At 34.7% G+C, this 25,229-nt stretch overlaps 1 protein-coding gene across 9 annotated transcripts in view; it reads right to left on the bottom strand.

The window, feature by feature from the left end:
• Positions 1–25,229, bottom strand: part of LOC138736598 (structural maintenance of chromosomes protein 6-like) — a 114,029-nt gene that overhangs the window by 75,320 nt on the left and 13,480 nt on the right. For all 9 annotated transcript variants that reach the window (XR_011340427.1, XR_011340428.1, XM_069886370.1 and 6 more), the window contains exons 4-6: positions 15,615–15,732; positions 6,973–7,078; positions 6,216–6,352 (exon numbers count right to left, since the gene is read on the bottom strand). Coding sequence is in view for 7 of the 9 variants with exons in the window: in XM_069886370.1 (XP_069742471.1) it covers positions 6,216–6,352; positions 6,973–7,078; positions 15,615–15,732 (361 nt within the window). In the remaining 2 variants the exon portion in view is untranslated. The remainder of the gene's footprint in view (positions 1–6,215; positions 6,353–6,972; positions 7,079–15,614; positions 15,733–25,229) is intronic.

Here is a 25,229-nt window from a genome sequence, read left to right on the forward strand (position 1 = left end):
GGCATGTCCCAGGGTTGTGCATTGAGCCCCCTTTTGTATTCCCTCTTTACCTCTGCCTGCATTCCTATGTATAGTACAAATTTAATAATCAAATTTGCAGATGACACCACAATGGTAGGCCTGATTAAAGGGGATGTTGAAACAGACTATAGGGTTGAGGATCAGCACCTGACCTTGTGGAATGCGGATAACCACTTGACACTCAACACTCAGAAGACGAAGGAGATCATCGTGCACTTCAGGCCTGCCTAAAGCCACAGTCACATCCCGATTTATATCAATGGAGTGGTGGCTGAGCCTTTACTGAGCTTTAAATTCCTTGTCGTCCATCTCTCTAAAGGTCTCACTTGGTCCTTGAATTCTTCAATTCTGATTAAAAAGGCACAACAGTGTCTTTATTTTTTTGAGGAGCTTAAGAAAGATGCACTTCCGTTCCAGGATACCATTGGATTTCTATAGATGCACAATTGAGAATGTACTAACGTGGTATTTTGGTGTGTTATGGGTATTATATTGTACAAGGTCGCAGGGCACTCCAGTGGGTAGTGAAAACTGCCCCAACGGATTATTGGAATCCAATTCCCTACCATAGAAAAGCTTTATAGGGAATGATGTCTGGGCAGGGCGAGAAACATTATCAAAGATGCACCACACTCAAATCATGGACTATTCACTCTTCTCCCATCGGGCAGATGCTCCAGGAGCCTTCGAATCCACACCAGGAGGCACAAGAAGAGGTTTTTTTTTTTTTTTATAAACGAAGCGGTGACTATGTTGAACCATGAATCATGGCACTGAGTGGTACTGTACTCATATTTTAAAATCAGTACTTTTTAAACAGTTTGTTGTTGGTTTTAGTTGCACATGTCTTATTGTAATATATATCTGGCACTTTTTTTAAACTTCTGGTTGATGCTAATTGTATTTCATTGTCTAGTTTACTGGTAACAATGACAAGAAAGTGAATCATTATCATCTCTCAAATGATCATTTCTGGCTATTGTTTCCCTTTAATTTCAAATTTAATATATTAATTGAAGTATTGAATAAAAATGGTTTTTAATAAAACAATGTTACATTTTTAAATGTCCCTAAATGAATTATACTTCAAAACAATTTTTTGACAACTTTGACACATAACCAAGCTCCACTAAGGTTCACCCATTGAAACATTCTGAGACAGGACCTCAGCAGGATGCAACTTGAAGCATATTTTGCACCAAGTCCTAGTCACGCTTCAGGATACAAACACTCAAAGAGATTTCTCCTCCAGTTGAAGGAGAGTACTTATGGAATAGAGCCAAAATAATTCAGCCCTTATCAATTCTTCTCCATTCAGAATGAAAATATATACAGTAAAACCTCATTAGAACGCAGTAGATGTGGTCCAATATTTCATACCGCATTACACAGCCGAGTCACGTTGCTCTCCATTGCAGGCAAAATCTTCGCTAGGATTCTACTAAATAGAATAATACCTAGTGTCGCTGAGAATATTCTCCCAGAATCACAGTGCGGCTTTCGCGCTAACAGAGGAACCACTGACATGGTCTTTGCCCTCAGACAGCTCCAAGAAAAGTGTAGAGAACAAAACAAAGGACTCTACATCACCTTTGTTGACCTCACCAAAGCCTTCGACACCGTGAGCAGGAAAGGGCTTTGGCAAATACTAGAGCGCATCGGATGTCCCCCAAAGTTCCTCAACATGATTATCCAACTGCACGAAAACCAACAAGGTCGGGTCAGATACAGCAATGAGCTCTCTGAACCCTTCTCCATTAACAATGGCGTGAAGCAAGGCTGTGTTCTCGCACCAACCCTCTTTTCAATCTTCTTCAGCATGATGCTGAACCAAGCCATGAAAGACCCCAACAATGAAGACGCTGTTTACATCCGGTACCGCACGGATGGCAGTCTCTTCAATCTGAGGCGCCTGCAAGCTCACACCAAGACACAAGAGAAACTTGTCCGTGAACTACTCTTTGCAGATGATGCCGCTTTAGTTGCCCATTCAGAGCCAGCTCTTCAGCGCTCGACGTCCTGCTTTGCGGAAACTGCCAAAATGTTTGGCCTGGAAGTCAGCCTGAAGAAAACTGAGGTCCTCCATCAGCCAGCTCCCCACCATGACTACCAGCCCCCCCACATCTCCATCGGGCACACAAAACTCAAAACGGTCAACCAGTTTACCTATCTCGGCTGCACCATTTCATCAGATGCAAGGATCGAAAATGAGATAGACAACAGACTCGCCAAGGCAAATAGCGCCTTTGGAAGACTACACAAAAGAGTCTGGAAAAACAACCAACTGAAAAACCTCACAAAGATAAGCGTATACAGAGCCGTTGTCATACCCACACTCCTGTTCGGCTCCGAATCATGGGTCCTCTACCGGCACCACCTACGGCTCCTAGAACGCTTCCACCAGCGTTGTCTCCGCTCCATCCTCAACATCCATTGGAGCGCTCACACCCCTAACGTCGAGGTACTCGAGATGGCAGAGGTCGACAGCATCGAGTCCACGCTGCTGAAGATCCAGCTGTGCTGGATGGGTCACGTCTCCAGAATGGAGGACCATCGCCTTCCCAAGATCGTATTATATGGCGAGCTCTCCACTGGCCACCGTGACAGAGGTGCACCAAAGAAAAGGTACAAGGACTGCCTAAAGAAATCTCTTGGTGCCTGCCACATTGACCACCGCCAGTGGGCTGATAACGCCTCAAACCGTGCATCTTGGCGCCTCACAGTTTGGCGGGCAGCAGCCTCCTTTGAAGAAGACCGCAGAGCCCACCTCACTGACAAAAGGCAAAGGAGGAAAAACCCAACACCCAACCCCAACCAACCAATTTTCCCTTGCAACCGCTGCAATCGTGTCTGCCTGTCCCGCATCGGACTTGTCAGCCACAAACGAGCCTGCAGCTGACGTGGACTTTTTACCCCCTCCATAAATCTTCGTCCGCGAAGCCAAGCCAAAAGAAGACACAGCCGAGTCACGGAACACATTGTCCACGGATAATCAAAGCCAAATATTACCAGATTTCAAAGGATCCACTATCTATAACTAACAATTTCAATGAAAGCAAGCAAGCACATTCTTTTAATATTGGTATTGTGAATTTTAATCAACTTATTTTACAGAAAAATTGAGTTTTTCCCAATATTTTCCTTCAAAATTACCACTTAAAAGGAGCCGCCATTACAGATCAAAGCGATATATAACGTGGACGCTGATTGACCCGGGGATGTCTTAACAAGGTCATTTCTGTTTTTTATTGACCAATAAAAAGCTCCAGTTAGTTTGACTTCTTGGGCAAACTAACTGGATCTATTTCTTTTTTTTAAAGCTACAAATTCAGATTCCAGCACCAGGGCTTTATATAGTGATTCTTGATCATACTTGCAGTTAAATTTTCAAAACTTGAGCCAAACAAAAGAACGCAATTAATGCAGCACTATTTGATCAAGCGCGGTGTTAAATAAGTGAAAAGTAAATCGACTTGCGATAATGGAGGTCATTTATACAGATTAACACCTTCAAAGAAACTAAATTCAAGCTGTAAATATACAAAATGTCAGTCAAACACATCTATTAAAAATAAGTTAAGTATTTTATAATTTCAATTGGTTCCCTTTGTCATCTTGATCAAAGAAACTGATTCTGAGGGCAAAACGCATATCAATAATCTGTTAAACCCATAATTTTTCCATCCATCTATCTTTCAAAATTTGCAAAGTTTGGGGTCCACAGACACCCATGCTATAAGCGATTCCGCAGATTAACGAATCGAGTTCTAACGAGGTTTCAGTGTAGTACTTTAACAGGAAATAAGACTAAATTGTAAGTATCCTATTTGTATTCATTCAAGTTTATAATTATCACTGGCAACTTCTAAATTTATTGACATTTATTTACCAGAAAGTATAGTTGTGGCATAGTATCGGACTTGTAACCCGAAGACCTGCGTTAAAAATCTACAGATATAATTATGGGCAGGAAATATACCATCCTTGACCAGCATAGCTTGTATATGACTCCAGAAATGTGGTTAATACTTAGATGCCTCAGTTAGCTAACCACTCATTTGTATCATTATTGTTACTTGACAGCAAGAATGGAATAAAGCCAGACTTGCCATAGACTTTGTGATTGAATCAAGACATAGACAAATATTCGCCATCTTGCCCAGATGAATGCAGTTCGAACAACATACATGCTCAAAATCATCCAGGATGAAGCATAAAATTGTTATAAACAGAAGCTGACTATTTATTTACCCCCTATTCCACACTGACGCTCTTTTACCTCGCCGCCACTTTTTGTATTAATTGTAATCATTCTTTTTGAAAAGAGAAACAAAGAGCAGGAAAGTAAAACTGGCATGTTTGAGCAACCTACTGAAGTTTTTAAATGCAGTACCACATGCTGTGGATGAAGGGAAAGAAGTGGATGTACTATAGTCAGAATTCCAGAAACCACTTGACATTGTTTTCCTCATTCATGGAAGAATACAAGAGAACTGGAAGCAAAATACTTGAAAATATTTAAGACCAAGTTTAATAGATTGGACAAGATTGGGGTGGGGGGTGGGGGGAGAGGGGGAAAGAGTGGCATGTGAAAGAACACTAAGAGTAGGTAGGATTGCAGGGTTGAGGTTGCAGCCACCATTTTATTGAATTCCTACTTGGAATATTGTGCTCAGTTCTGATTGCCTCTATAGGAAGTATGTGGAAACTAATGAAGAGGATGCACAGGAGATTTACCAGGATGATACCTGGATTGCAGAATGTGTCTTATGAGACAAGATTAACAGAGCTTTTCTCTTTGGAATAATGAAGGATGAGAGGTGACTCAACAGAGATCTGCAAGATTATGAGAGGCACAAATAAGATGGACATCAAGCTCCTTTTTTTTTTCCAGGTGGAGAGTAGCAAACATCAGAGGACATCTATACAGAGTGAGGGGAGAAAGTTTAGAGGAGATGTCAAGGGGAAGTTTTTTCCCCCCCCCACACAGAAAGTAGTGGGGATTTGGTATGCATTGCTAGAGGTGATGGTGAGGTTGGTACTTTTAAAAGACTCTTAGATAGGCACATAATGCAAGTAAAATAGAGGGTTATGAGTGTAAGGTAGGGAAGGTTTAATTTGTTGAGTAGGTTTATATCAGTCAACACATCGTGAGCCAAAGGGCCTGTAGTGTGCTGTAATGTTCTAAAATAAACATGAGGGCCTGAGTTGCTGAGTTCAGCTCCTCATTTATATGTTCAAAGGCTTTGATTCTCATAATATTTTTTAAAAAATTACAGATTGTCACTTTCGATACATTCAACAACTAAGATACCAGAACCATCTGGGGCAGAGAATTCCATTGATTTACCATCTCCTGGGTCAAAATGATTGAACTCTATTTGTAATACCATGACCACACCCCCACCCCCTCCCAACCAGGGAAACGGAAGCCCAGGATCTAACATGTCATATGCCTCAATAATTTGATAGGTTTCAATAACACCATTTTTCTTGTTCCAAGCCCAATACTTAACAAACTTACAGAAACCTTTACATCGCATGTCTTTGTTTCTCATAAGATTGCTCACATCCTACTTTACATATCCTTATCAATTTCTTGACCTTCATTTGCCAAATTTTGACATTTTTTCACTCCTCAAACTAAAATTATAAACCTTTTCCTTGACTTCAACCTTCACTTTTTTTTGTTATCCAAATTTGAACCACTTTTCCTGTAGGGTTTGTGCATGAAAAATTATGCATTGATTATGTAAAGATATTGCTGGTCTTCTGCCATTCCTAATGCAGTTTCCTATTCTACCAGTCAACCTTCAAATTATAAAACACATCCACCAGTGGTGTATGCCACTACCATTGTAAACAATCAATAAAATGTAGCAGAATGATTCAAATATCACCCCCTCCTTGCAACTCCTCCCATTAAGAACACCAAGGACAGCAGGCAAATGGGAATATCACCCAGTGCAGGTTCCTCCTCAACATTCTTACAAAGAAATGCATTGCCCTTCCATCATTGTTAGTCAGTTAAAATCCTTGAACTTGCCTCCAAACCGCATTGTGGAGTTAATTTCATAGGTGGCATCCATAATTTCTCAAAGATTGATTACCAGTCTTCTTCAAAGATGATTTGGGGTGGACAATAACAATGCCCACATCCCAAAAAAAATGACATGAAAACAAAAATATTTTACCTGATTGACTTTTCAATCTGTATTGTCTTATTCCATCCCCAGAAATTCGTTGTTCCACTATGACAGCCTCCCCATATTTATCAGGTTTAAATGCATCAGGTCCTCTGTTTCTTAAAGTTATCGAAATATCTGCAGAACTGGAAGTAAAAGTTAGATATTAACGTCACTTTTTGTGACCCAATTTTTTGGAATTTAATGTTTTTTTCTTTCTTTAATTTAACTACTTACATAATTGAATTATTTTATCCAAATGAATTGAAGTTTTAAATAGGGTTCCAAGACCACAAAACTAAAAATGCAAATTATCAAGCAATTTTCCAGGGATACATCATTCATGCCAAATCTAGAATATAGCAAGTACTTAAATGGTGATAAAATTAAAATTTGAATCAGTGATTCCTTATGTCATTGCAAAACCTATGGTCATTGACAAGTAGATTTTGTGGAAGAAACATTTACATTTTAAAAGCTGCAGCTCAGCCCTAGGAAGCTAATGCCCAAGAAATGTCACACACATCAAAGTGAAGGATGAAACTTTTTTGAATTTGACTGCATGATGATGCAATTGCTCAAATTCCAGAGAGCTGTACAATAAGTAAATTGTCTTGCTACATTTTAGAAATGCATACATAAAGAACTGGCATTGCTATAGACCTGATCTTTATTTTTAAGTGTCTATTTGATCAGAACAGCTCTTTGAGAGAAAAATGCTATAGAAAATAAGCGACCATCACACACACGTAAAATGAATACTTACTTTTGACCACTTTTTACAAATCCTTTTATGGAGTTTCCCCTATTTGTGGCAGTAGCTTTCCCACCAAGTCCAACAATAAGGGCTGTTAATACGGCACTCTTTCCACCTATGGACAAATTTAAAAAAAGACTCTTACACATCAATCTTGCTCTTTTTTGTTCCAGAACTATTTCATAATCCTGCAAGCATATTGCCAAGTAAAGTTGTACCTGCAAGAAACAAACTGAAGGTACATAATTAAATAGCAATTGACCTTTTGAAGATCAAGTAGAAATAATAGTTCATTAAAACAAAAATTGCCATGCATTTCTGCTATTAACCCTCCATGAAAATAAAATCGTATCTTAAAAGCAGATCAAGAGTCTTAATATTAGACAATTTGAAAGGTTGGGCTGAACAAAATGCCTAATTTGTAAATATCAAAAAAAAGGCTAATTGGAAAGATTAATTTTAGCTGATAATTTTTCAAAAGAAGCAAAATTACTTTGAATAAAATAAAATCCTTGAAACTTTGCATACTTTGTCTCTGCCATTTCTTGAAACCTGCATCTAACAAAGACAGATGAAATAGATGTTTATCTCTAATTGGACGAGCTAGTGAAAAACCTTTAATTCCAAAGAATTTCCTAAACCGAGCCCTAATTCTCAACCTATTTTTCATCAATGGATTATTTGTTAATTTGGATAAGGAAAATGGTAAGAAGGATCCTAAAATTACCAACATCGAGGTTTTTTTTTAGTAAACTATCATTCCATTTCTACCCAGGAAGGGTGATTCACTGATTTGTCCAAATGTAATAATAAAAGTAAATTACATATATTAATCGCCAATAGTATAATCTAAAATCTGGAAGTATAATCCTCTATTTAAGGTAGTTTTTTGAATAGGCTTTATTTATACATGGTGGATTAATAGCATGTATTTATAATAATTTACTGGAGTTAAATTTACTGGATTTAAATCCCAATGGCTGGGATTGAAAGAGATTGGGTGACAAACAAAAATAACTTTTTCAGATGAAGATTGATACTCTACTCTCAGCTTGATTAATAATTCCACATTTTGTACAAGATACTGCTTATTACAATTTAAGGTGCGCACAGAATTTATATGTCAAAAGTTAAATTATCTCTCATTTTATGCAGACCTTGATTCTTTTTGTGAGAAATGCAAAAAATTTTAAACCTCTCTGATTCATATGTTCTGAGAATTCCCAAATTTAGAGAGATTCTGGAAAGATATTATTCAAACTCTATCAACAATTTTCAAGATTAACTTGGAATCCTGTCCGTTAATTGCTCTATTTGGTTTTTCTTGTGATTCAGATAAACCTTATCGGCATCTCAAGAAAAAGTCTTAGCTTTTTACTACATTGATAATCAGATGTGCTATTTTATTGAAATGGAAAGGAGATGCATCCCCTACTCATATGCAGTGGTTATAGGATGTAATATAGAAATGATAGAAAGTTTTAATTTATGAAGTTATGGGGCCCATTATTAGAACTTTATTTTACAATTGGAAGAGTCAATAAGTATTATTCGTTCCAATAATTTTTTTATCAGTTCTCCAGAGGTCACCAATGATTCCACATCATTATTGATAAATTTTTCTTCTCAAAGGTAACTTTGATTAGAGGGAGGGGATTAGATTAGTTTAATCCTTTAGGTTTTTTCTTTATTAATCCTTATTATTTTAATATTACAGTCTAATAATGGGTCTGACATGGTTGCTTTCATTATGTTTATTACTAGATTGAATTATTGCAAGTAACTATTAAGATAGACAGGAACATTTTCTGACTTATGCATTTTTTCCTCTCCCTTGTATGTATTTGCTTGCACAAAATTGATTAATTATGTAATCGTCATTTTTATGTATGCTTATTATGTTAATCTCAATAAAAATATTAAAAAGAAAAAGCCATGCATTTCTGATACTCTATCAGTGGTGTTTAAAGGGAAGAATGTTTAACAACCTGGAGTGTTGGCTGGTAATTAGAAAGAAAAAAGATATTCTAATGGGCATTAGACAGAAGATAAAGTGATAGAGCTCAATGTCACCTACCTAGGGTTTAAAATATAAATGACTAATTTGGCATCTCTTAAACCAATCAAGCATAGAGGCCTAATCATCACAGCAAAAAAATGAATGCACACACAGTCCATTGAGTAATATCAAACAGTTCACTATGAAGGAAAGGTAACAGTGGGAAAAGGTGCACAATGATGCATCTTGTCTTGTTTTTAGAACAGTAAAAATATTTTTTCAATGTGGCTTGCATTTAGAATGGGTGGTCCAATAGGTTGCTAACTGGGTGGTATTCAAAAGGAAATTAAATACATAATTGTGTTTCTTTTTAAAAAAGATAATCACTTGGAAAAAAAATGAATAAGTGGGGATAACAGGCTCTCTTTCAGAGTTGTACAAGTGGGGGCGTGGCAAGATGGCGTAGAGTCTATACGTGCAATCTCAAACTCTCTGGCCAGACTTTTAAATACCCGTTTTTTTAACCCTTTGTTTTCAAGTTTAAACTTTTAAAATTTTTGTTTAAAGTATTAAGGAATTATTATGGCCACTAATGGTAAAAAGACTAAACTTGTTCAAAAGAAGATACATTTTCGAAGTGCTGAAGATTTGGGGCCTAGACTACTTGATACAGCCCCAGGCTCAATCTCTTCATTGTCTAAACCCCAAAGATCTCCAGTGGGGGCTGAAAAAAAAATCTATTGCTCACCAAATGAAGGATGGCAGTGGAATTACCCGTTCTCTGGAAGAATGTGCGTGTTCCCAAGAAGTGGACCCCGATTTGGAAAGCCTTTCGATTTCAATGGAGGGAGCACGCAGGAAGACGACTCCATTGTTGGAAATGCATCAGGTAGCATTTCAATCTGAAGAAATCATTTTCCTTCGTGAACTGATGAAAAAACAACGAGATACCGGAGGGGGGGGGGGGGAGAGACCAGCGGTGACCCCCTGAGGAAGTCGGGGTGCCATCGGCTGGGAGTCCAGACCCACAGTAAAACTTTTAAAATGCCTTCTGTTGAGTTGCAGCAGGAGCTGCAGTTACCTTGTTCTGCCACTATGTCAGAGAGAGCAGAGCTGAGCTTTACTGAATCACAGTGTATGCAATTGAATGCAATTAATCAAGCTATTATAAAATCTGGAATGGATTTGTTGACATCTCAAATGAATGAAATGGTTCATACGAATGCTGGTATAAGTTCAGAATTAAATATGGTTAAGACACGTGTGGATGCATCTTATGAAGAATTAAAAAAATTTCAGACTGCTTTTTTGGACTGTAAACAACAAGCAACTTCTAACAGAAAAAGTGTTGAAGGTGGAAAAATCAGTCTTAGAATTAGGAGAACGTGAGAAGGAGCTAGAAAGAAAAATAGATTATTTGCAGAATCAAAGCAGAAGGAATAATGTGAAAATTGTTGGTTTGCCAGAAGGTATAGAAGGACAAGATTGTCTTCGTTTCTTTAAAGACTGGATTCTGCAAATATTAGGTCAAGAATTTTTCTCTGGGGGATTGGCACTGGAAAGAGCCCATAGAGCTTTAAGAAGAACACTCTCAGCTGGTCAACCACCGAGACGGGTAATAATTCGATGTTTGAGTTATTTGGATAGAGAAGCAATACTTCGACTTGCAGTACAAAATGCGAGAAAACGACAAACCCCATTATTGATTCAGAATAGCAGAGTCTTTTTATTTAATCCTGATCTGAGTCAAGATGTCATTCAATGTCGACGTCGATTTAATCCAGTGAAAGAAGCTTTGTGGCGTAAAGGTTATAAGTCTACTTTTCGTTACCCTGCAGTGTTGAAGGTGTTTTATGGAGACTATCAATTTCGTTTTTTTGAAACTGATCGTAAAGCAATAATTTTTGCTGATTCATTGCCAGATACAAGAGGACAAAGACGTAGTCCATCATGATCTCCTAAAGAAAAATCTGGTTGCTCTGGAAATGGAAAAGGGAAAAACGGGAATGGAAAGAGTCTACCTCCTTCTGAAATGGGAACTTCGAAATTGGAATCTTCTGGGTGAAAAGAAGAATTTTCTTATTCTATTGTTTCTTATGTTATTATGATATTTTGATGATACTGACTGTTTGGCTGGGGAGGGAGAGATTTGCACGAAGTTCTTTATTAGTCATCAGCCATTGGTGGGTGACCCACACCCAATTTTTGTTCAGGGGATTACTACCTTTTGGTAGTTTTTTTTTTGGGGGGAGGGGTTTTCCCTTTTTTTTTTTTACTTTATTTTTTTTAAGTTTTTAATTTGAGATTTTTTTTTTTTAAATCGGAGGGCCGATATATGTTGATGAGTTTTTATATAAAGGTATTATTGGTATTTAGTAATAACAGTAGATATGTCAAAGTTGAGGTTTGCTACTTTTAATGTTCGAGGATTAAATAGTCCGATTAAACGTAAGTAAGTCTTGGCATATATCAAGAAAATGAAAATTGATATTGCCTTTTTACAAGAAACACATTTGAATGTGAAGGAAAGCATGAAATTAAAAAGGGACCGGGTTGGGCATGGATATTCTTCTTCATTTAATTCTAGAGCTAATGGTATAGCGATTTTAATACATAAAAATTTATCTTTTGAATTACAATCAATGGAGGAAAAGGCAGGATGTATTCTTAAATTGAATTGTAAGATTTTTAGTGAATTTTGGACTTTACTTAATATTTATGCTCCAAATGCAGATGATGAAGTATTTATTTCAGATGCATTTTATGTTTAGATCAGGTTAATGATAATATTTTAGTTGGTGGTAATTTTAATTGTTTTTTGTAACCTTTATTAGATAAATCTCCGAAGAAAGTTAAAAAATCCAAGATTGCAGTTCAGGTCCAAGCGTTGCTGAAAGATCTTAATTTAGTAGATATTTGGAGACGTCTTAATCCGACAGAGAAAGATTTTACCTTTTATTCATCTAGACATGAATCGTTTTCAAGGATTTACTTCTTTTTAGTATCGGCACATTTACAAGGGAAAATACAACAAGTGGAATATAAAAGTAAGGTGATTTCAGATCATTCTCTGTTATATTTTAGATATGAGACTTCTGAGAAAATTCAAATAGCTTATCGTTGGAGATTTAATACAATGTGGTTAAAAATATGGAATTTATTGATTTTTTTGAAAAAAATAAATATTTTTTTGAAGGAAAATTCTAATTCTGTTCAAAGTAAGTTTGTATTATGGGATGCTATGAAAGCCTATTTGAGAGGACAAATAATTAGTTATACTTCTAAAATATAAACAAATCGATTCAATCAGTCTTGAATTAGAGAAAGAGATCGATGAGTTAGAAAAGGAATTTCAGAAAGATGCTACAGAATATCAGAAAATAGAATTATCTAGGCTGAAACTGAAATATAATACTTTGCAATCTTTTCAATTTGAATGTGTGATTAATAGAACTAAACAACGGTATTACGAATGGGGAGAGAAAGCACATAAGGTATTGGCGTGGCAATTACAGAAAGAACAGATATCGAGGATTATTAATGCTGTTAGACGGAATTCTCTTATTACTTATAAACATCGTGAGATTAATAATAAGTTTTATTCATTTTATAAAAAGTTATATACATCTGAAGGAAAACAGGAAACTGGATAGATTGATTTTTTTTTAAATCACAGTTGAATTTACCGATATTAGAGGATGGAGATACACAGGAGTTAGAAGAACCATTTACTGATTCGGAAATTAAATGGCTATGCTGGAAATGCCGAACGGTAAATCGCCTGGTGATGATGGATTTTCGGTTGAATTTTATAAAATTTTTAATGATGATTTATCTACAGTGTTTGGGGATGTATTACGTCAAGTTGGAGAACATTATGAATTACCTGAGTCTTGTTCTAGTGCTTTAATTACAGTAATTCCTAAAAAAGGTAGAGATCCTTTGAAAGTATCTTCATATAGACCAATTTCATTGTTAAATGTAGATTATAAAATAGCTAAAATATTAGCGAATAGATTGGCTAAATTTTACCAAAGTTGATTCATATTGATCAAACAGGTTTTATCAAGAATAGATATGCTTCAGACAACATTTTGCGAGTGATTAGTTTGATTAATAGATTTCGACAATCTTTAGATCATCTGATGGTAATATCCTTAGATGCAGAAAGAGCATTTGATAGAGCTGAATGGAATTTTTTGTTTAAAGTTTTGGAGAAATTTAAGTTTGGTCCTTCTTTTATTGGTTGGATTAGGGCTCTATTATAGTAAACCGGTAGCTAGAGTATTGACAAATGGTTTGATTTCAGAATCTTTTAAGTTAACTCGATCAACTCGTCAAGGTTGTCCTTTATCACCAGCTTTGTTTGCGTTAGTGATTGAACCTTTAGCACAGTTGATAAGACAAAATACACAGATACAAGGTATGAAAGTTTTAGATGAGGAGTATAAAATTAATTTATTTGCTGACGATGTATTGGTGTATTTAATACTCAGCTCAGTCACTTTTGCATTTGAAGGAATGTTTAATACAATATGGATGTCTTTCTGGATATAAAGTTAATTGGGAAAAAAGTGAAATATTACCAGTAAGTGAAGGAGATTATTCAGTTTATAAGAATATTATTAATTTGAAGTGGACTGATTGAATTAAATATTTGGGTATAATTTTGAATGTTAATTATCAATCTTTATATAAATTAAATTATGCTCTGCTAATGACAAAAATTAAAACTGATTTGATTAAATTGAAAGATTTAACTATTAATTTAATGGGAAGGATAAATACAATTAAGATGAATATCTTTCCGCATATACAATATTTGTTTCAATCTATTCTGTATTTACTTGATAAAATTTTTTTTCGAGATTTAAATAAAATGGTTAGGGAGTTTTTATGGAGGGGTAAATTTTCGAGAGTAGCTTGGAATAAATTAACTTGGAAATATGAGTTAGGGGGATTATGTTTACCACATTTTCAAAATTATTATGAGGCAGCCCAACTTAAATTTATTAGTTCATTGATGGATTTGGTACGGCCTCCTAGTTGGGCTAAAATTGAGATGACAAATATTTCTGAATTTGAAATACATCAATTTTTGTTTAGGTGGAATATAAATTTGTTACAACAATATAATGTGCCTGTACTAAAACATTTACTGAAGTTATGGATAAAGAAAAATAAAATGATAGGCTCTTGGAGTAAATTATTGGCTTTGACTCTGTTGTATAATAATCAACTTATTCGTTTTTCAATACATAATCAAAGTTTATTGCATTGGAGATTTAAAGGTGTGAAAAATTTGGGAGATTGTTTTAAAGAGGGTAAGTTTTTGTCTTTTAATCAGGTGAAGGAAGATTTTGGTATTGATAAGAATTCTTCATTTCTTTATTATCAAATTCGATCTTTGGTAAAATGTATGTTTGGTAGAGATATGATTTTACCTAAAATGACTAAATTTGAGACTTTTCTTATAAAGGTACCAGAGAAGGGTTATATTTCATTTATGTATCAAATATTACAGAATGGTATGGATAAAAAGGGTTGGGATAGATCTAAAATTAAATGGGAAGCAGATATTGGTTTTATTTTTTCTGAAGAGAATTGGTTACATATCTGTTATGATAGTGTAACTTGATTGATAAATGCACATTATGCAATGATTAATTACAATTTTTTACATCAATTATATTTGACACCTGAAAAAATAAAAAAAACAAGGTTTTAGATGTGGTGATACAGTTGGAACATTTTTTCATGCTGTTTGGTTATGTATACATATACAATCTTTTTGGAAGAAAATTCAATTGTTTTTAGAATATCTGTATAAGATTAAAATAGTTTTAGATCCAACAGTATTTTTATTGGGTAGATGGCAACCTCTGAAAGGTTTGGGATTAGATAAATTCCAGCTTGCTTTTATATATTTAGCTTTATCCGTAGCGAAAAAATTGTATTGCAACATGGAAAGATACAATTATGATCGATATTAATAGATGGCACAATGAGATGAAATATTGTTTAATAATGGAAAAATTACATATGTTAATTATAATTTTTTAATTAATAAATGGCTGTTTTACTCTGAATATTTACATTTCAATTTATATTGATTAGATTTTAATATGTATATTTAATTCTTTTTTTTAATATTCTTTCTTTTTTTCTTTTTTTATGGCTCTCCTTAAGAGAGTTGGATGAAGGGGGGGTTCTTTTCTTTTCTTTTTTCTATATTTATTAAAAAAACGTTCATGTTTAATTGCTGTATATGTCATATATTATTTGTTTTTTGAACAAATAAATAAAGTTTAAAAAACAGTTGTACAAGTTAGATAAGCTAAATGGCCTCCCCTCACTCCCCCCCCCCCAAAAAATGCTATGATGCAGTAATAGAAATGATTGAGCATGGGAGCTGGAACTTTAAATAGAGCTATCACCAAGAGGTAATGGCAGTAAAACAAGCTAACATTATCAGTTTATGTTAAAAAAATGTTGAAATCATAGAGTACTGTTTCAAAAAATACAACAGAAATGAGGCTTTGTAGACAGAAAATACAAGTATATTATTTTTCAAACATTTCTGATAATGAATATTTATCTATTATGTAACTGATGAAAAGTCTTAAATTCCGCCACAGCTGTCAATACTTACTTCCATTGTTTCCAACCACAAAATTCACATTGGGTCCAAACTTAAAGGGTCCAAGGCAAGCATGGCACATAAAATTTTTCAATGAAATACTTTCAATTATTCCAACTTCACCTTCATTCTGAAGAAAAAACCCAAATTAGATATATGCTAACTGTATGACTGGCATGACAAAATAGAATTCAGTATGCTTTCTGTAAAAACAATAATCTATGCTGAACACCAGAAGAGAAATGGATTATGCAGGGTATATATAAACAAGCCTTTGTGCCATAACTGCCCATATGGGTGCTGATATGCTACTTAAGCCTCCTGTCTGTCCTCATCAGAATTTATCAGTTACCTCTATAATAGAGCTCAATATTCTCTCCACTACTTGAGAAAATAACTTCCATCCAAATTCCCTGTGCAATTTTTCAGTTACTATTCTGTGTTGATGACCTTCAGTTACGTGCTATCAAAGTTTGTCATAATTTTCAAAACCTTGACTGTCTTTCCTCAAGCATCCCAGTCTGCTCACCTTTTCCTTTTCTGCTATCTAATCTTCAGAAATATTATCCAAATTCTTTCCAACACTTTTATCTAAATGTTTTAATATCAATGTTAACAATACTCTAAGTATTGTCCCACCAAAGTTAGATACAAGTTTCATGCAAGGTTCAGTTTTTATTTCTATCTGACTAAAAATAGACCCTTGTGGCTGGAATGCCTTATGAATGCTTAATTATCATTTAGCAAAATTATCGACAATTGACCTCAATCAGTTTGATCCTCCACAGCACCATGTCGAGAACATGCCAAGAAATATTTTCATCTTTCCTCTCAGGTCTCCTTCCCCAATTAATTCTCTCCCTTTCTTCTACCCCTGTCCAATTATTGATGGTCTTTTGCCTGTTGGCTTGTGCTCCTCCCTCTGCCCTTTCTTCCCTCCTCCCCCAGCCTTCTTACTCAGACGCCTGCCTGTTTTTCTGCTCATACCTGAAACAATAGTTTTTTTATTTATATATATATATATATATATATATATTTACCTCTTGTGGATGCTGCAAAACTTGCTGAGTTTCTCCATAATTTTTATATTTTTACTGCAATCATAGTGTCTGCAGACTTTCATGTTTTACTCCAAGAAACATTCTTGTCTTTTCTTTCCTACTAAAATGTTCTTCCTCACAATTATTTGCCATTTATTAAGTCTATAAACTGCACCCTGTAATTTATTGCAGACCTCTTCATTTTTATCTATTTCTACCACCCATCAATTCCCAATTTTATAAATAATCCACAAAATATAAAACCTAGGTTTTTGATTGCGGAGTTTAAACTATCATTAAGTGTAAACAGGAAGGGTCCCCATATGATAGAGCACCATCAAATATGTTTGTGTGTATTTTGGTCAGTATGGTTCATAGTGTGAAAAATTTTTAAAAATTTTAAAAACCTCCTTCCACTGCAAATAATCTCACTGTCCTAGTTTTCCTAACCTGATACTTTCTGATCTCATTTATTAGGAACATTATTTAAGGCCATTTATAAAATTCAGATTAATTCTACCATATTACCATTGTTGTCTGTATATTTCTTCAAAGAAAGTAAATAAGATTGTTCAAGCAAGATTTTCTCTGTATAAAACATTCACTATCCACCAATTTTGTGGAAATAGATTACAACTAATTATGCAGAAAAGCCTCTGCTATTTCTTTCCTGGAATGCAAATAAAACTGATCCATATGAAAGGCTTTATCCAACATATGATTGGTTTATAATACATGCTTTTTCATTTTTTTGGTACAATCTCTATTTATGAACATCCAATGTTACATTTACCTTCTCTATTCTTGCAAGTGCCAAAGCAAAATAATGAATTAATCATTCTGCCATCTTTCCATTGTGATTGAGGTCACTGTCTGATCAACCCTTAATTGTACATTCCTAGTTCTATTTTTTTTTAAATCTCAGAATACAGCAGAGCTTTTTTCATCTTTATAGCACAAACAAGTCCAAAATCATCAAGAAATGTTTTCATCCATTATTTAGTGTCCCTCAAATGTGATTTCAGTAGCTTCCACAGAATTCTTGGCAGCAGTATGAATATGAGCATTAAAATGGTGAGGAGTCACAAGTGGTAAATGGGAAATCAAAGGACAATGGAAAAATAATTCTTGTTTCCCATGTCCTCTGTTTAATATATTTTGAGGTTTGAAAAATATGCAACTTAATGCCCATTCCAATTCTACAGCTAAACAAAGATTGGTTGAAAACTATATGGGTAAGAATAGTTTTAGTCACATGTCCTGCATTATAGAAATTTAGCTCAATATGAAGCTGAGTATTCTGTTACCAATTACAGTAAAATCCCTGTTATCTGAAATTTAAGCAACTGGCAAAAATAAAACAAAAAAAAATTGGGGAAAATAAATGCTGGTAGATTTTTAAAAAATCATAGAGTTTAAAATGCACCCCCCCCCCCCAACCCCCACAAGTGGTTAGTTCATCAATCATGTAATGTCACGTAACCGGTAAATTCACTTCTCCAGCATCAAGCAATCCCCACAGGTGCCGGATACCAGGAATTTAACTGCAGTCACAAACACAGAAAGCAAACATTTTGTCCACAACACTGCATTACAATCATTATTTATATCATCAGCCACCTTACTGATACATGCAAAATGAAATGCAAAATATCTGTTAAGATATGGTGCTCTACATCTTTGGAACACGTTAAACATTAATATCAAGGATGCAAAGCTTGAATACCAAAACTAATTAAACCAGAAAAGAACAATTATAGCTAAGACAATTGTGAGCAAAATAAGCCCAATGAATCCTAAAGTAGAGTTTAAGGTCTGGATGAAAACACAGAAAGATTTTTTTTTTAAATACAATGATGCAGGTTATTTCAAAACCAAGATTTATTCAGCAGGTTCTTTTGTAACTACTATATTGGTCAATTTGTAACCTCGATCAGAAGAAACTATCCAAGCAAATGGCAAATGACACAAAAAACAACCAATTCTAGTACAACGCCGATTACTCCGAAATTGGATTCTGCAAAATCCTCAGTTAGACAATTTAAAAAATTTTTTTGGATTATCTAGGATATCTGAAACAAATCAGAAATCGTCACTTATCCTGTTACATGCCCAGAGGACCCCAAAGCCCAGCAGCAATAGAAATTCACCAAGATGAATGGCTACTTACACAAAAGTTACTTTTAATTTTCTTTAAACATAAAAACAAGATCAAACTTTAACTTATTACTATCAACTTAACCCCCTTCTAATTCTAAGAGCATGTGTGTGTAATGTGTATAAATTCAGAAAAGTTCTTTGATTCACAGTCCAATTTCACTTCTCGCTCCTCCAAGTTCACCAGTATCAGGCAATTCTTATACTGTGCACAGAATTTAACATTTATGAATTTTAACCAAACTTTGGTGCTTAAAGGTAATTGGTTATCACTCAGGAAGGTTCTTGTTGGTTTCAAAGAGGGATTCATTGCTCGTTAGACACACACAAACTGATTCCCTCCGATCAGCCACTTCAGTGTCTTGCTGAAGAAACTTGCTCCATCAGGCTTTTCCAAATGATAACCTCTTCTTCTGGTCACAAAAGAGTTCCTTTTGTTTCCCTTATTTCAGGTGAAATACTCTAGCCAGCCAGTTCCTTTTGTTTGAATCACAAGGGTTTTCAACAGGCTGAACTCAGAATTCACAACCCATCTTCAAAATGGGTTTTCAACAAGCTGGCAGCTTGCCATGACTGCAGAAAACCACTTCTCTCACTCTACTCTGAGAGAAAGCCTGTTTGCTCGCGCGCTCTCTCTCGCGCTCTCTCTCGCGCGCTCTCGCGCGCTCTCTGCTTGCAAAACAAAATGACCTTCTTAGAACTGCAAACTGCAATGAGATATATTGTGGCACTGCACCAAATCTTGTGTCTGTTTATCTGTTGCTCTCAAAACAATAATCCATTTACACCTGCTTTTGAAATTCTTCAGCAAAACAGTCTCCTTGTTTTATTGTCTTTGCAAAGGCTCTCAGTGCCTGCATGATTCACTTTCAGCAAAGCTCTTGCATTTTAAATGAGATCTGTTTTGTGAAGTGTTTGTGTTTGTTTGTGACCTACACTACCCCACAATCCATCTCCTTCAAAAACATATCTATATACAATATAAAGTATCATATAATATGGAACAATCTAAAATTTTTTTGGAGCCAGACTGACCGGGGATGTCAGGCTCCCAGTACCAACAGCAGTGGACCTCAGGCTCCTGGCGGCAGCAGGGACCTCAAGCTCCTGGGTAGGAGTAGAACTTTTTTTTTTTGGAAAATTTTATTTAAAGATTTTATAAAGCAATCAAAACAAAACAATACCCCCTTCCCCCCTCTACTAAGCTATCTTATCCCAAATATCCCCCCCCCACCCCTCAGAGCCTTAAAATTTTTTGGGGGGGTATTTAAAATAAACTGTTCGATGTGCCAGCTCTGTACATATCATTTATTTAAGATCAATAGCCATATGTTCAAAATATGAACTCCACATTTTAACAAAAAAGGATAATTTTCACAAATTTTAAGTTATTTTTTCCAAATATAAACACGATTCTAATTCATTATGTCATCTTTGTATATTCAGTTCAACCTAATTTTTCCACATAATAGCTATACATTTTCTTGCTACTGCTAACCCTAATCGCATAAAAGCCAGTTGTGGTTTGTCTGTTCGCAACCCCACAATTAATACACTCATATAACTTAATAAACACAGCATTGGATCCAATTGCAAATCAATTTTAAATAAATCTCTCAAAAATTTTATAACTTTTTTCTAAAAAGGCTCAACTTTCCCACATGTCCAAACAGAATGCATAAAAGTACCTATCTGTTCCCCACATCGAAAACACAAATCTGATTAACTAAATCCATATTTCTTCAATTTCTCAGGAGTCAAATACAAATGATGAATAAAATTATAATTGACCATATTATATCTCACATCAAGTAATTTTGTAACACTATCAATACACATATTTGACCATTCTTCCCAAGACAGTTCAGTATCTAAATCTTTCTCCCATTTTATCCATTTTTTTCTTGCAATAACCTATACATATCTGATATAAACCCTTTCATTCCTGTATCTACAATTAAGATCTCAAACTTAATTTGACCTGGTAACACTAAATCCCTACCAAAGTATGTTTGTAAAAAATCTCAAACTTGGTAATAAGCCAAGAAAGAATTTGATGAAATACCAAACTTCTCTTGTAATCTGTTAAACTTAGAAAATCTGCCTGCCTCAAAACAATCTTGTATAGTATTTATTCCTTTCATTTCCCAATTTTTCAAATAAAGATTATTTAAAGAGAACAGAATTAATTTATTCTGATAAAATGGTGATTTCACTGAAATTTTTCCTTTAGACCCTATAAGTTGATCTCGCTTATACCAAATATCCACTATATGTCATAATACAGGTAATTTATATTTTTTGTAACAATGAAGGATTCCATTTATAAATGACTTATTTCTCTTTCAGAAATTTGATCCAATTCAACTTTTGCCCACATTGGTGGTTGATGAGTATCAAATAATTTTTTAATAAATTTAAATTGCCACCTCATGATAATTCTGAAAATGTGGTAATTGAAGTCCATCCCATTCATACCACCATGTTAACTTTTGCATAGAAACTCTTGAGAGTTTACCTTTCCACAAAAATAATCAAATTATTTTGTTTAATTCCTTAAAGAATTTCTTTGGTATCGCACTTGGAATAGATTGAAAAAGGCATTGTATACAAGAATATATATTCATTTGTATACAATTAACTCTCCCAATTAAAGTCAATGGTAAATCTTTCCATCTACGTAAATCAATTTTAATCAATTTAAATTATATGTCCTGATACTCTCTATTAACTATAACTCCTAAATATTTAATTTATTAGACCATTTAAATTTAGTAATTTGTCTACAATCCGTATAATCTTCATCTGATAGATAATATTTCACTTTTTTCCATAATTAACTTTATAATCTGAAAGTGTACCATATTGATTTAACACATTCTGCAATGATTTTAAAGAATCTTTAAGATATATGTCAACATATCCACAATTAGATTAATCTTATACCCTTGTTCACCTATTGTAATTCCTTTAATACTGGAATCTTGTCTTATAGGTTGAGCCAGAGGTTCTATTACCAAAGCAAACAATGCTGGTGAAAGAGGACAACCCTGTCTAGTTGATCGAGACAAAGTAAATGCTGATGAAATCTGTCCATTTGTCATTACTCTTGTAGAAGGACAAGTATACAAAGTATAAAAAGCGGTCCAAAATTAAATCTTTCTAAAATCTTAAACAAAAGTTCAATTCAACCCTATCAAAAGCTTTTTCCGCATCTTATGCTACTATCATTGGTTGATTAACCTGTTGCCTTGCAGTATTAATTATTGAAATCAATTTTGTAATATTATCTGCAGAATATCTACCTTTTATAAAGCCAGTCTGATCAACATGTACTAATTTTGACAAAAAAATTAGCTAATCGATTAGCTAATACTTTCGCCACAATCTTATAATCTACATTTAATAATGATATTGGTCAATAAAAATCCACTTTTAAAAGATCCCTATCTTTCTTTGGAATAACAGTAATCAATGCCCTTGTAAAGGATTATGGAAATAAACCAGTTTCAGTTGCCTGTCTCAATAGTGTTATATGTACCGGAAATAACAGATCATTAAATCTTTTTATAAAATTCCGTTGAAAACCCATCCTCTCCAAGGGACTTCCCTCCCGGCCTGGATTGTAATGCCTCTTTAAGTTCTAATTCCATAAAAGAACTATCTAAATCCTTATTATCCATCACACTCAACGATGGTAAATCTAAATTAGATAAGAACAAATCAATTTGTTCAGTGTTTTGCATACCTTCCGATATATGCAAACCACGATAAAATGTGAAAAATTCCTCATTAATTTCCTGCGGTTTATGTGATGTCTGAATTTTTCTTAATTGCAGTGATCATTCTTGATGTTTGCTCCATTTTCAGTTGTCAAGCCAAAACCTTATGTGCTCTTTCACCTAACTCACTTCGATCTTTGAATAATTTTTTCACACTTATAAGACTGCAAAGTATTATAATGAAGCTTTAATTTAGACAATTGTATCTTATTATCTTCATTAGCATTCTTTTCTAATTCCAATGTTTCAATTTATTTTTCCAAATTTTGACTCTCTACCAGATAGTGTTTTTTTAAAACTTTTGCTGTATAGTTAATTATCTGACCTCTTAAATATGCTTTCAAAGTATCCCATGAAACAAATTTACTCTACACTAAATCTTCATTCGTTTGTAAATAAAAAACAATTTGATCCCTAATATTCTGAACAAATTCAGGCTTTTTTAATAACAGCTCATAAATCTCCAACGATAAACATTCTCTACCATCTCGGTTCCTAAACAAGAGACAATGTTCTACTCTTATATTCAGCACGTGTAAATCTAAATAAATCAATTCTAGAAAACGAATTGTGTCGAGCAGAATAAAAAGAAAAATATTTTTCAGGAGGATTCAATTTCCTCCATATTTTTACCAAATTTAAATCTTTCATCATCTCAATTGTTCTTTTTGCCATTTTGCTTCTCTTCACAATTTTTGGAGATGTATCCAACAATGGATCCAAACAACAGTTAAAATCCCCTCCTATCAAAATATTTTCATTTGAATGAGTCAAATTTAAAAAAGTCTCTGTAACAAATATTACTCATCCTCATTTGGTGCATAAACATTCATCAATGTCTAATTTTCAGAAAATATTTTACAATTCACCATCAACACTCTACCAGCATTAGCAGAAAGAATCCAAAATAAATGGCACTTTTTTTATTTATCAAAATAGCAACTCCTCTGGCTTTTCAATTAAAAGAGGAAGCAATCACATATCAATCCCAATCTCTTTCAGTTTCAAATGTCCTTTCTCTGTCAGATGAGTTTCTTGCAAAAACGCAATATCCACCTTTAACTTTTTAAGATAGTCCAAAACACGTTTTCGTTTTATCGGATGATTTAACTCCTTACCATTAAAAGTCACAAAATTCAAATTATTCATTATTCCCTATATAGTGGCATGCAACACAGTCAACCCTTACACTAAAATTTGGCTCCTTTTACCTCGCTCCTAAATTTAATAAAAAAACACACACAAGAAAAAAAAATGAAAAAACCCCTTCCTCTACAAAAAACTAAACCTAAAATTATATTAAAAAAACCACAAAAAAGAACAAAACACCCCCCCCCAAAAAAACTGCAAAGCAGTATCCCCCTTGTTAACCGGGTGTGGTCAATACCACTCGTGGCAGATGACTTCAAATTCAGCAGGGTCCATCTACCCCTCCCCGGGTAAGATAAGTTCATCAATTTATTTTCCTGGTTGAATTGGAGTACTGTCCATCATTTCAATTAACTGCGCTGTTTCCATCTTGTGCAGTTCACTGCCATTTCCATTCTTAGCCTTGGCGATATTGATTAATGGTTAAAGCATCCTGAGCCATCACAAAAAACTGATCCTGAAATGGCCCATAAAACACCTTCAACACTACTGGGTATCTAAATGTCAATCTATAACCTTTCTTTCACAACACTGCCTTGGCCTGATTAAACTCCTCATGTCTTTGTATAACCTCCTGACTTAGATCTGCATAAAAGAAAACCTTGCTTCCCTGAACCATTATTGGGTTTTAATCACCACATAAAATCGCCTCCTGATCTTGTTATCTTAACCATCGAATTAAAACCGCTCGTGGAAATTGTCCTGGAAACGTTTTCCTTCTCAACGCTCAATGAGCTCTATCCAATTCCAGTCCTTCTGGAAACTATTCCTTCCCTAACATTTCTGGAATCCATTTACAAAAAAATTTTGTAGGGTCTTGTCCTTCAATAACTTCAGGAAGTCCAACTATTTTCACATTATTCTGTCGACTTTGATTTTCCAATGAGTCAATTTTTTGCAAGAACATATTCTTTTGCATATCCCATTCAGTTACTGATTTTTCCATTTGATCCATTCTACCTTCAACCTTCTTGCATCTCTCCTGTACCTCATTGACTGCAATCAAACATTTATTAAGATCTCCTTTCATGGCAGAAATTTCACCACACATATTGGGCATTTTCCCTTTTACTTCAACAAATTGCTCATCTATATTATGAAAACCAGTCGTCCTATAAGCCATAATATTTTCATTGTTTTGTTAACTCTTCAAACATTATACTACATCAGGTCCAGGTGAAGGATTTGTTAAAGTAGGTGAAGTAGCAGATTTAAAAGGAGAAGCCATTTTTAAAATTCTGGGCCTACCTTCCATTGCTTCAGCTGCCATCAGCAATAACTCTCAATCCTCTTCATCCAAATATTCAACTTTTTCTTCTTCTTCTTCATCTTCTGGCATTAAAATTTCTTCTCTGGTCGTCCTGCTATGTGTCTAGACCCCAGTCCACGTCGGGCCGACCTCTTAAGCCTGACGTGGAGCAGGTCTTGCCACAGCATGGAATCGGTCCAGTATTTCGTGGAACTGCGACGTTGGGCGCATGCCCATAGGGTCCGTTACG

The sequence above is a fragment of the Narcine bancroftii genome, chromosome 6 (genome assembly GCF_036971445.1).
Source record: "Narcine bancroftii isolate sNarBan1 chromosome 6, sNarBan1.hap1, whole genome shotgun sequence".
Classification (NCBI taxonomy): domain Eukaryota; kingdom Metazoa; phylum Chordata; class Chondrichthyes; order Torpediniformes; family Narcinidae; genus Narcine; species Narcine bancroftii.